Source organism: Sceloporus occidentalis, unplaced genomic scaffold (genome assembly GCF_023333645.1).
Source record: "Sceloporus occidentalis isolate IW3139 unplaced genomic scaffold, rSceOcc1.0.p SCAF_16, whole genome shotgun sequence".
In the NCBI taxonomy this organism is placed as follows: domain Eukaryota; kingdom Metazoa; phylum Chordata; class Lepidosauria; order Squamata; family Phrynosomatidae; genus Sceloporus; species Sceloporus occidentalis.
Window position 1 is genome coordinate 3,641,245 of NW_028316996.1, and position 14,252 is coordinate 3,655,496.

A 14,252-nucleotide genomic window follows, 5' to 3' on the forward strand; every position below is an offset into this window, starting at 1 on the left:
TATATATATTTCACTGCCAAGAGAGGTGGTGCTATCATATGCAATGGATGACTTCAAAAAGGCTATACGTTATAGAATAAACATTAATATTTTAGAGCTTCCTAATCCAAGGTAAAATCTGATTGTCTTTTTGAGATAAGAAGGATCCCCCTCTTTTTGTATCAAAAGCAGGATTTTGATGAGCAGGGTTGAATTTGATGCTCTTTTTTTCGACCTAAATTACTATGTTACGATGTATTACTGTGAATGACCCAAAACAAAATGAAAAAAAAAATTTACAATCATTTTTGGTCCTTGTGCACATGTCTACTATTTTCTATATAAATTGTCAGTGGAAGTGTGTATTAAATTAACCAATTTATTCAGTTGCACGTGCATTTTGTTGAATAAACTATTTGAAAAAGGCAACAAGTCAGTTAAATCATGAACTTACTTCCCAGAGGTGTTGTGTGTTTCGGATGGCTCCTGCCTGCACTTGATCAGGTGACACAAGGGCCCCTTGGAACGGCCCAATCCATGTGCCTTGTTGGATCCTTTGAGCTGCGCAGATGCCGTAAGCTAGACCTGGAACAGTGCTGGTGCATAGACACACCTCTCGTGGAAGGTCACGCAACCATTCTGGTATCTCTGGTGGAGGAGCCACTGATGTAGTGCTACTGGTGCCAACTAGGCGCCGCAAGGAGTGGAGTGGTCCATGCATGGGACATTCTCCATTACGGTTATCAGCACACATGTCACAACCTGCAATGCAGAAATAGGAAAATACAAATCTATAAATGCATATTTATAAGGTATTATGAAACTTCATAAATATCTAAAACAATATGCTGACTTTTTGCACAGCATATGAATATATATCATATAATTTAAATAATTCAACCATTTTATTCTGTATTACATGCTGAGTGAAATCAGATCACATCCCTACTTCATCCATAGCTTCAAGGATTACATTTTGGGAGCTTTTTCCCTAAAGAAATGAAGGATAACTACAATAATTAGATTGGAGAGGTCCATGCTAAGAAGTGCTGCTTATGGCCCACCAGTAACTTAATGGCACCAGGATATCCATTTGAATGTATGTCTATAAATCTGCAATTATTTATTTATATGAACTAGCAAGGTCCTTCAATGAGAATCCAGCCGTGCAATTTATATTGGAGACACTTTTCAACAGGCAAATCTGGCATTTTTATTGGTGGGTTAAAGGAAGGAGGCATAACTAAATGGTAATACTGCTAACACAGCAGTCTGTCACTTTTTGTGACCATTGTCTGCTACTTTTTACCTCTATCTCATCTATGGCTTTCATGCAAAATCTGTTTATGGTGTCGATGTACCTGATACGCACTTTCCATAGGAAGCAGATTGGTGTCCATGGAATAAATAACTTTTGGAGAATAGTATAAAGGCCAGCAGTTCCAATGATTCATTGATACAGTAATAACACAAGCTAGTATTTGACCCATTATAAGTAACCTTTAAACATTCCATTTCTGTTCAATGCATTCAGCTAATTGCAGAGCACACTGTAAAGTCATATGAGAGTATGTAACAAAAGAACTCGGAGACTAAGAATTATTATTTTGTGTTTCACTGCATTATATGAAGGAGTATATTTCCATAAAGAATGAGGTTCTACTGAATTTAATTAGGTTTTTACTGTATAAATTCCTGGTTATTAATGGTTCTCTCGGAGACATGTTGTCTACGCATATAATATAAAAGTCATCCATCTACAAATATTTTCAGACAGAATGTTTGTATTGAAATATTCTACATTTTGTCACTATGGGGCCCAAGTATCTCTCAAATGATTTTTTTTTTTTTACAGAATTTAGAAGGAAATTGATATAGCGATGGATGTAAAACAAATACAGCTGATGGTAAACTAGTGCAGTAGGCACCTTTGGAAAACAGACATAATGAAAATCAATGCTATTTATGTGAAAACATATCATAACTATGAGGCCAATTGGCCTACACTTGGCCAGAATGAGTTTACAAGACATGGAGCTTTGGCTTGGACTGGAGGTGCTATTTATCTTGTACATGTGGCAAATTGTTCTTTGAATTGGCAAATTGTTCTTTGAATTGAATTAGAAGTTTGGCAGTTCAATAAAATAAAACATTTAAATAAACAGTGATCTTATAGATTCTTTCCACAGTTTGCTAATGAATTTACCTTACCACCGCCTTCTATCAGGTACATAACTTTAGGATTGCTGATAATGCAAACTTATTGCTTGGATGTCCAAATAGCAATGAGAAAAAAATGGAAATAATAATCCCGAATTCATCATGTGAACTGGAGAGTACGGCGGGGATTATTGACTGGTCAGGGCTCCTGTTCTCTCCTGACTGTTGAAGAACAGACCTCCAATGCAGCTCCTATGTGGCCATCATGCAAGTGCTGCATGGTGGCTCGTCCTGTAAGGCTGCTGGGTGACTGTGCCATAACTATGCCCACCTCTAGGGCTGGCCCCCCATCCCACCTCCTGTCATACCCTCCAAACACAGATCAGCTGTGATGTAGGGTATGCAATCACTAAAACTGCAGCATTTGGTGGTAATACTGGTTGCTTATTTTACCAATATTTAAATCTGATATTGAAGGAGAAAAGGAAATAAATCCTGGAAGCACAACGAAAAAAAAATATGGAAAGACATATTTCTTGTATAAGTAATTGCTATACGGTATAAAAGAGAAGGGAGGATTTCAGGACCTAAATATTACAACACAAAGCCAATTGGCTCATCATAACAAGGAAACACAAGGTATATCTATTTATATGCATTTGGGTAATTTGTGCATAACAATATTCCATACCGTTGTAATTATGGAATCTACTTTGTTGATACAATGATTCAAAAACAACACATGCAGAAAGGTTGCTATAATGACTTAAAATAATCGCTTTTACTGACAACATGTATGGCAAATGAAAGCACTTCTGTCCAATCCTGCTCAGGTCAATAGTGATCAAATGTCAGTGTCCGTCCCTTGAGGCCTGTTGAGAGGCCTTGGTGAAATCCATTGCTCTTCTCAATGTACTTGTTAGTGACAGGTGTCCACATAAAAAAACTGTTATAATTGGGAAGGCGCTGGCAGCCTGTGTAAAAGGCCAAGTATGAAGTGCTGCGGCTGATCGTGTTTCTAGATGTGCTGAGGTGACTCAGATCACTAAGAGGAACTTTGTATTATTACTCTATGGGCTGAGCATTGATGGACTCACCTTCACCTAATATACTATTACATTTAATTTAATCCAAAAAGTATAACTGGTTTAATGAATGAAAGCTGCCAACTCAGCAGGTCTAGAAACCTTGCCTATCACCCATCACCACATGATAAGGTTTCAGAGGTGTCCTGTCCACCAAACACAAGGAGCAGTGTTTTCATTCTGAAAAGGTCCCCATACACCCGCCATCACAGAACTCTCTGTGTGCTTTGAATTTGAAACTCATGCAAGCAAAAACATTTGATAAAAAAACAATAAAGTTATTGGACTAGCAAGGCAATCAAGATTTGGTTTTGTTCCTGTTTTGTAAACAATAAGCATAAAAGACGACCATCTTTAAAACGTACATATGTCACGTATATATATGTACATTCTCAAATCACAGACTACAGAATTAATTAGTGCGGACTGGAAATAAGTAAATATGTAAGAGGCGTAATATAAGAGTTTTTGTTATGAAAAAAAAATATTGAGATTGTACCGTTTTGCAGACTCGAAAAATGTGTATTGCCAATTTTGTGGTGGTTTTTATTTTACTCTGTTATTTGCTTAAAAAATGTATTTAATGAACATGTATATGTTAAAGGGACAGTCTAGGCTCATGTTCCAAAGTGCACATGATTGTTGTAGTTTTTCTTTAAGACTGTGTTAAGGTCAGAGCGTCTAACCCGTTGTATATATTCAACTATTTTGAGCACCGAAAGGCATAGAGTGATGCAATTCCTTCCTGTGCATGGGAACTGTGGCCAATACTTTAAAAAGCTATGTCTGAGTGAACAAGTTTATGTCCATAGCTATTTACATCCCACTTAAGTGTGGATTTAATATAAGATACTAATGCTTTTGAAATTCCAGTTCTCTAACCATATAGCTCCTGAATTATTATCTGCCAGTCTCCTATTAGCCAGAGCACAGACAGCTTTGCATGACATATGATGAGATTAGGCATATTTTCCTACAAGAAAGATAAAAAAATAGATATCTGTTCATGAAAATATGATAAATATGTAGCTAAAATAATTTTATAGATAGATAGATAGATAGATAGATAATATAAATGCTGTTGATTATTAAACGCCTTTAAAAATTTAAAATAGATTTAGATATGAGCGTTCTAAAGAATATAAAAATAACTGATCTGAGAATGTTACTGCAGTTTATATACATTTTGTTACACTTGCTAGTTACAATCAAACATAAAAAAGTTATATATATATATATATGTATATAAAAAATGTATATATATATACATACATATATAAAATAAAATAAAAATCTGTTTCTGTCCTTAAGAAACATTGTATATCAATATATCTGCATATAATCTTATTTGTAAATGTAAAACCTGTTCTCACGGCTTTTTATTATGGAATTTCAAAATCGTTTAAAAAGTCTACAAGTCTAGGAATAGATTTTCTTTCCTTTTTGTTAATTTATGTTTAGAGGAATTAGCACTTTTTTTTATTATAGATTGTAAACGTGTACCAAACAGCTCTGTTCTCCCCTTACATGCTTTGAATCTCACCATATACTCGTATGGTGTGTCTCGTCAATGAACACCGCTATAGGATTTGTTGATATTTTATAAAGGAACTAATAACAGTATTTCGCAAGATAAGTCGATGCACTGGCCTCATGGTTTCTAAAAAATGTAAACACGCTGAATAAAAGACAAAAATAATATTTCACTATTTTTATGTTACATACAAAATATAATTGAGTGGTTGTTACTAATTACGGATGTCAAACTTGGTCCTCAAAGGCTATAATTAATCAATTACTGATGTGCATCACTAGGCAATGTGGCATATGTTATATTAAAATTCTGGCATGTCTATAACCCTCATGGAATGGAACTTGACACCCCTTATGTAAATGAAGAATACTAGGATTAAATTTCCACATTTATAAACCAATCAAATAACAACCAATAAAACGCCAAGATTTTTAATCAATACATACAGGCCTAAATGTAATATTACGATTATGCAGAAAAATTTAATACCAAACCATGTAATATACGGACACACTTCTAATGTTCCTGTAAGAACTTGGGTATTATATTAGTTGGCAATATGCTCTGATATTTTTGTGTTTGCCATTATTTTATGAATTAAATAAGATTTTGTTCTGTTAATTCCACATAATTTGCTTACTGTCTAAATCAAAGGTAACGTCTTTCTCTGCCTTCTTATAAGAATATACGGATCTATAATTGAATCAATACCGATCCTTAGCTTATCTTTAAATGGACTAACTAGAGTTTTCTATACTAGATAACTATACTGATACATCTTGAACTGAGTGATCACCGGCTGATCACCTTATAATGTTGGCAGCAGAAAGAGGAAAGCATGGCCTAAAACACATATAGAACAGAGCATAAAAAAAATCAAGTGGTTTTCTATTTGCAGAGCTGGATATATTTTTATAGAATATGTTGGTTTTTTGGATCCAGCAAGATAAAAGTAAATATAAAGCTCATTATGATATAAAATATCATATAGATCGGTATAAAATGCCATGAAAAGTTGTCAGCAGTAGAAATTTAGAAGTGATTGGTTACAATGTTGGTAACTGTATTAATATACAATGAATTTATTAATTTTTAAGGGGAAAATGGTGGCAAGGCTGTAAAATACCAGAATATTTTGCAATCTCACAAATCATATTATTCTGGCAATTAATATGTTAATACATACAAGACCATTCTATCAGTAATAGGGTTAATTTGCTGACAGTGTAATGTGAGTCCAGATTTGCTTCTCCGAACATGTACATTAACCTGAACCACGCAGGGCCGACCCAAGGCAAAATGCCGCCTGGGGCGAATTTTAAAATGCCGCCCCCCCTTATCTACCCTTCCTCTCCCTCCGTCCCTGCCGCCCCCCCCTTATCTACCCTTCCTCTCCCTCCGTCCCTGCCGCCCCCCCCCCTTATCTACCCTTCCTCTCCCTCCGTCCCTGCCGCCCCCCCCTTATCTACCCTTCCTCTCCCTCCGTCCCTGCCGCCCCCCCATTATCTACCCTTCCTCTCCCTCCGTCCCTGCCGCCGCCCACCCCCCTCTCCCTTGTACTTACCTTTCAGCAGTCCTGCGGCAAGTCTCCCTGTTCGGTCTCGGTGCCGGCTTGTAATGCTGAGCGCCGGAAATCTTCCGGCACTCAGCATTACAAGCCGGCACCGAGACCGAACAGGAAGACTCGCCGCAGAGGAGAGAGCGAGGGGCGCCGAGCGGGTACTGACAGCTTGGTAAGCGAAATCCACTCGACGCCCCTTTCTCTCTCTTCGCTTTAAAAAAAAAAAGGGCTTGGGGCGGCAAAGTGCCTCCTCTTCAAAAGTGCCGCCTGGAGCAGTTGCCCCACTCGGCTCCATTGTCGGGCCGGCCCTGGAACCACGTACTGCAGGCATGGAGAGGGTTAAGGACTGTCAAATACAATTCTACAATGTAAAGGCCGCTCAACCAATTGATTCGGTTTCATATGATCCTGATCCATAGGGGGCTATTTATCAGACATATTACAAAAATGCTGCCCTACATTATCAGTCAAAAGAATCCCCGTACTTTATCACAGAGCTGGATTGTATAGCCTGTGATAAACTGATAACGGTGCGACTCTGTAGACTTCTCACCCAATATGACAATATACGATGATAGAAAATATATCTCTGTAATATGAATTTTCCTTAATTGGCATGAAAGAAAATTTCTCAACAGGCCTTCCCGGAATGGGTGCCTTATTGGGAGGTGACCCTCGCTCTTACTGCAAGCCTCAGGAAACCATAATGGTCACATTTTTCACAATGGAAACTGGACACTTCCATAAAGCGCTGCTCATGCTTTGAATGATAAGTTGATGAGGCCTATTGGTGTCCTGTCCACACTTTTACCTGATGTTTATCTCACCTTTTGTTCCCTCAGGACCAAGATTGATTTTCTAAAAGAAAAGCACGTGATTTGTGGGCCTCCAGTCAACTCTGCACATGCTAAGCTCCTCTGCATGCTCACGGATGTCTCATGTCTTTTGACATTCTTCAAATGTAACCCTGGACAGGTTGTTCCTAAAATCACTCCCCTTGTCTTCTTGGAGTTGCCCTTCTGGGAACCAACACTAATCAGAGCACAACCAAAGATTAGCTCTACCCACAATGAAAATGATCACCATCTTCTCCGATTATCCACTTAAGAGAGTTTTAAAGTTTTTGTGTAGATCAATAACGGATGTAGACCCGTCCACTAAATCGCACGTGTGTTCAGGCAGAAGTGTTGTGGCACAGGATGTATGTCATCCATATGTATTGTATTTGAGAAACACATCTTTATACTATACAGAGCCGTGGCTATAATTTAGAACATTCCTGGCCGGGCCTTTATTTTAGACCACCCTGAAACCTTATATTGTTCTAAAGAGAATTCATTGATCTGATACCAACTATATCAGATTTTAAAACAGGCTAATAAACAGCATGGTTTCTCTTTTATCATATACTAGGGGTATTTGTGTTACATAAAAGGCAGATAAGAACCATTCAGCTCATCTGCCCATGTAACGACTCAGGCCTTACTCAGTCATTGGTCTTGGTATTTACATACAGTGTTAGCCTTTACCATGTCTGCTGGGAAACTGTTCCATTTATCTACCACCCTCTCAGTAAATTAAAACATCCTTACATTACATAAAAACCTTCTAATTTTAGATTGTGACATCTTGTTCTAACACTTCTCCTTCTTTGGAATAAACTCTCCTCTTGCACTTTGTTAATTTCCTTTAAGTATTTAAATGTTTCCATCGCATCGCCTGTCTCCTCTTTCCTCCAAGCTATATATATTGAGATCCTATAGTATTTCCAGATAATGTTTATACTGCAAACCATTTATCACTTTACAGTTATACTGTACATAGATGCAGGAATTGTTTTGTATTTTTGGAGCAAAAAGTTTATAATTTACCAATATGCCCGGAATCATTTACCCCGCTGAATATTTGCTTTCACCCACTGCGTGCAGCACGCCATTATGTACATTGTATACACAAAAAAAGTATTTGCTTAAACCATCTCTGCTACTGGAATACCCATACAGTCTCTTTGAATATGTCAGACCCTAATGCAGAGTTACTTTAATGTATTAATAGAGGGCAGACATACCCTAACTCAGATGCCCGACGTGAATGAATGAATAACACCCTTTCCTTAGTCGTTAAGCAGTAATCAGGCTTGTTGCATTGTACTAGAGGACAGAATGTAATATTTTTGTCATTCTTTATTTTTACACGTTTTCATGAGTATCAGCTAACGATGAAGGAAGTGAGCCTGTCCGTCCACATCATCCTATTTTATAGGGACATATAAAAATAAGATTGTCTACATAGGAGTAGGGGTGGAATATGAATTAAAGCATTTGCCAATTTGTAACATAAATTATTGATCTGGTGAAGTATTGATAATATGACATTGAAACGTATAGTTCAGTATTCTGTAGAACTGCATGCATTTTTATGTGATCTTTTTATACATCCTCTTTGTACAAGTAAATGCAAATGAAATGGGATGAAAAGGCCACCAAAACTACTGTGGGATGCGGAGGGAGAACATGAGATGTAAATGCATCGCTAATTAGGAGCAGGGCTAATCAGAGTCTGAGCCGCCATCGGTACAGTGCGGCCAATGTACTGAGGCCTTAAGTCATTAAGGGGCTGCTACTGGTCAAAAATCAATTAGGGTTATGTATAAAATGTGATTCTGATGCAAAAGTGTTAAAAGTGGTCGTATTGCCATAGCAACTAATAATAGCATTTTTTTGTTGCTATTGTAATATTTTACAAAAATCTCTTTCATTCACCATAGTTTTGTTGCTAACATATTATCCAGATGCACCTGGCGCCTAAAGGATTTTTAAAGGCTAAATTTTTTTTTATTTTTTTTTACAGAAAAGATTTTGAAACTCTGTAAAAACACTGTATGTAACTTATAAGGAATTACATATGTGTGTGTTTCTCATTTGGAAGCATCTTCAGAAACCAGTTAACATATCGTTAAGCTCCATTCATTACAATTCTACCTGTTAGAATGGACATCTGATATGTAAGCTCACACCTAGGGACACCGGGACACATGTATGGGTTAGGAGATAGCCCTCCACCCCAGACTGCAGCCACTCCACTTTACATAGAACTGCATACCATACATAGATAGTATGCTTTAGTGACAAGTTGCGACATTATTTTACCTATAAGTAATTCTTTATAATGTTCTTTATTTTGGTTTATCATTCAACGCTGATTCAATTCAAATTACTATTTATATCAGTACAGAATAATATTATTTAAAATGTTGCAATTTCTGTAGCTAGAATGCTGTCCTGTAACCTTTAAAGGATATATATATATATATATATATATAAAATGTTATAATGTTATTTATGTTCACCACATAACAATATATTCATCTGCATTTTTAACTGCCTGTATTGTATATCTATGTAATGTTATATAATTGACATTTAATATTCTATTAATTTCACTATATGCCAAATTATGGTTTTATACTTTATTATCCTATACCTACCTGCTATGTACATTAATGTTCTGTATTTCACAATCTACTTTTACATCCTTTTTCTATGTTACAAGATGTCACTGTTTAAATCCACATACAATGGTACATCATAATGATCGTATAGTCATACTATTACTGTGTATAGAAAAGTATCATACTATAATATAGAATATGAATATTAAATATATAAAGAAGTTATTAAATGGTCACAATGGTATACTAAATGTATTAATGTCGGTTCTTTCTCATTATAAATCTCCTGTAAACCCGATAACATAATTTCTTTATACAGGAATTTATTGATGTTTTATCACAAAAATAAAAGAAATTTTAAGGAAAATGAAATAAAATGCATGTGTGGATGGGACTTTTGCTAGGATTGATTGTATTAATGAATAAAATGTTTGATGTCAGTGTGAGAAGGTTAAAACGAGAATATTGTGTGTATAATCCATGCTCCCTGCCCCTCAGAGACCCCCATATACAATGTACAGATGATGAATAGGACCTGGGAGCTGGGATCGATGCTGCCTCTGTGCTGGCTCCACTCTCTCTAACAAAACTATAGGGCAATTAATTGTGGCTTGTCCCCTCATCCTTCATCTCCTAGTGGCACATATCGATGGAGATTACTGCTGATGGACCATTTTATCACCTTAAATAAACAGCCACCACCTTTTCTAACCTCAATCTAATATATGACTGAATATACTGTGTAGGGTTGGAGGGAGGGTGCAAAGTAACCCCCATCATCATACCTCTGTGTAATCCATGATTTTTGGCAGCACCAAAACATTATGGTGAAGAATACTCATACTGACCCAGAACAAATGTTATCCTGCACATTGAGCCTAATGAGTGAGATAAGAGCTTGTATGCAGGGCTGATGGGAGTTGTAGTCAACATCTTACGGATGTGCTCTCCCTATTATAGCATGTACAGAGCGGTATATCTGAGGTATGGGCAGCGCTGGGGAGAGGAGTCTGAGATCATCCTGCAGCACCGTAGCGTTACCAGCCACTGATTGATCAGAAGTATCGGATCTGCCCCTAAGCCTCACTTATATCCAGCGGCTCCATAGTTAAGGATCTAATGCCTGTGTAAGAATTAACCCTTTCGCCCCTGCAGAAACCATGAAAAACACCCACTTATAACCATATTCCTACCCCAAAATATGACTTGCCTGACTCTATCATGGCGCTTTTTCTGAGCAATATATAGTCTTGTTTCCTTATGATTCATAAATAATAGTAATAATAATAATAACAATAATAATACATTATTAAACATTAAATTATTATTATTATTATTGTTATTTTTGAATATGTGAGCCCATATAGCTTTGCACTAGCTAACATCACTGATTCAATTTAATACCGATTCGCTGACCCATCGACGGTCATTATTATTATTATTGCTTGATTTATACAGCGCTATCATATTCCGCAGCGCTGTACAAAGGGTGAATGGGACATAACAAATAGTGCTTCAGATAACAATTTGGACTTCAACGAACAAAACGTAAGAAGGGCCCTGTTCAAAAGAGCGGTCATCAAAAACTTGCTAGATTACTTCCAGTGAGTTGAAGAGATAGAATGATAGCAACAGCGCTACGGAATCTGCTGGTGCTTTATAAACGGAATGTTATATATAATATATAATGATATTATATGAGATGATCTCTTTTGCCTCAATTCACTGTGATGAAAATGATATGTGACCCATGATATGTCAACATGATCTGCTACCAGTTTACTATCTTTGACAGCCCATCGGATGTATATATATATGTTTTATAATGTAGTTATTTTGCTGTCCTAAATACTACATTTCCAGAAATCTGTCATAGATCATGAATTATTTTCCGCCAATATATTCCCAAGTAGTTCGAGTATATATATATATATATATATATATATATATATATAGTTAAATGATAATATGATACTTTACAGTTAAATCCAGCCTTCACTAATACTGACTGCATCTCCAGTTAAGTTCCACTTTTAGTGAAAGTTTTCAGTAAATCGGGCATTTTAAATGTTTTTAAGGATTTTTTTTAAAAATATATATCCTAGATATTATAGTTTTTATTTCTTGTCTTTATTTTTTGGAAATGCTATTTATTAGTATATTAATCGTATTAAGCAGCTATGCTTTTTTGTTTTGTTTTGAGTCAAGATACTATATAGTAATACCAGATTGCTATAGAGTAACATAATACATTTATTCTTAATACATTGTTTTTATCTGATTAAAGGAGATTAATTGGTGATTAGCTGGTGTTATTGGGTTACTGTTAACATTATACAAAATACAACGTTAAGAATCGATTTGTCCGATATCTTTACATCGACTCCACTATGACTTGAAAAGTTTCTAAATAAAATAAGATTTATCTAAGAAAATAGTAATTCAGTCTTTTTTCCAAACTTTTATAGAGCAAAGTATGTTACGTTCGCTCATATATATATTGTTTGTTTACTAACTTTAGTTAAAATTGGTATTGATCATAATCAGATACCCCTCAAAATATAAATTGCCGATTGGATTGAAAATATGAATAAAAAGAAACTTTTATAATAATATATTCTGTTGTATAGTCTTTGCAGATTTTTTTTATTTCTACTTAAGCGAAATAAGTGATTTTTTCCGAAGATTCAAAAGGACTGAAAATATCCTGCAAAATTCTATAAATCTAGATTTCCTAGAAGAATACCAAATTATATATAGTGATCATAAAATGCATACATGCCTTTATTAACTATTTGAGCATATTGCCACGTTATTATTATTATTATTATATGGATATTTTTTTAAAATACTTAAGTTCAAATTACTAATAAAAACGAAAAGACCCTCTGAAGACTAGCCAAATTCTTGTAAAAATTACCGAATAATTAACATGTAAAAAGCAAACCTGGGTCAGTAAAAAAGACCATAATAATGCATATAAAAACAAGCATACTAAATATTAAAGCTTTGCTGGTTTTATTCTGCCTAATGTATATTTTGTGACAGCTCAGTAATACTTGACACAACCCGTACTCGGCTAATTAGAACTAGGCCAGCATCCATTGTGTTGTCTGAGCATACTGAGACTGGTAGTTCATATTATGATGGACCTGCCATAAATGTGTCACTTCTTATTTTCCCCAAAGACACAATTCAAACTTTAGTGACACAAAGCGTTAATTATATATCTGTTAACTTCATATCCAATGTTTCTATATGATACAAAGACTTCTATATAACTGTCTATTTAACATATGACATTCAACAAAAATGTTTCGCATCGGTTCAAAACTAAGTAATAACAAATAAAACAGTAACAACAAATAAAACATTGTAAGAATAAGTAATACGATATAACGTTTCTAGTATCAATGTTGAATGTTGTCCATGGCAGCGGATATATATATATATATATATATATATATATATATATACTTTTGTGGTACTTAAAAAACACAAAAGTTTAACAAGGCACTAAATAGATCATTCTACCTTCCCCATTATAAAGGTTTAGAAATGTCACTCTCATTCCTCCACCTGTAGGCTTGTACCTTACAGGTGCCCAGTAATGTGAGCATTATTGCTTGTATTTGTGTTGAACCCTCTGGCTTAGAGTGTTAGTGTGTATTTCTGTCGTACATACGGTTATTGGGGTCACTGGTGGGGTTGCTGAGAGGGATGATCTCCATCCTTTGCTGTCCATACAGATAGTAGTCCAACTCCTCAGGGCTGCACTGGAAGTGGCTGGGTGACCCCTCGGTGAACTTGTGGCCCCCTAACTCCTTTCTTTGGGGTGCTGCGAGCTCAGTGCCAGGAAGGGCTCCAATAATAGGGGGTATTGCGGTGATCCCGGCCAGAGAGGCATGGGCAGGGGGTGCAGAAGACGGGGTGGAGGAGCTGGAGGATGAGGTGGAGGAGAGGGAAGCTGGCCGCAGTCGGAGGCTGTCTGTGGCGAGGTCAGGCCTCTCAGGATGGGGTAAGTGGCTGAGGACTGTACTCTTCACATGGCCCTGGGGGAACAGTTGCTGCCAGTGCTGTAGGTATACTGGGTCCACCTTGAGGAAGGCAGATCCTCCAGCTTCTCCAGGCTTCAGCATGGCCAGGACCTAAACACACAACAAAGCCTGAGTCCAGCAAACCATCAACATGCAGCCCATGATCTCCACAGAGTATAAAGGGTTAATAAATGTGACATCCCATTCGACCCAATAGTATGTGTTCAAGATCTGGGAACTGTCATCATATACATGAAGGGTAATGTGATTGCATTACATTGTATGTATACACAACCAGGAGACAAAGACCCAAAGTATTGCTCCAAATACACAAGTTACATCCATGTATTGTTTACGTTACTGTGTATCAACTCATCAGTCCAGCCAGGCTGATACAGCAATATGTAAGCCAAAACACGTCGTGATGTGTGTTGGTTATAATTAG

The 14,252-nt window shown here is 36.4% G+C and overlaps 1 protein-coding gene across 1 annotated transcript in view; it reads right to left on the reverse strand.

The window, feature by feature from the left end:
• Positions 1-13,909, reverse strand: part of LOC149302949 (putative histone-lysine N-methyltransferase PRDM6) — a 59,501-nt gene extending 45,592 nt beyond the window's left edge. Inside the window, exons 1-2 of the mRNA XM_089481916.1 lie at positions 13,456-13,909; positions 434-741 (exon numbers count right to left, since the gene is read on the reverse strand). Coding sequence (XP_089338042.1) covers positions 434-741; positions 13,456-13,909 — 762 coding nt within the window. The remainder of the gene's footprint in view (positions 1-433; positions 742-13,455) is intronic.
• Between the last annotated feature and the right edge of the window lie 343 nt (positions 13,910-14,252).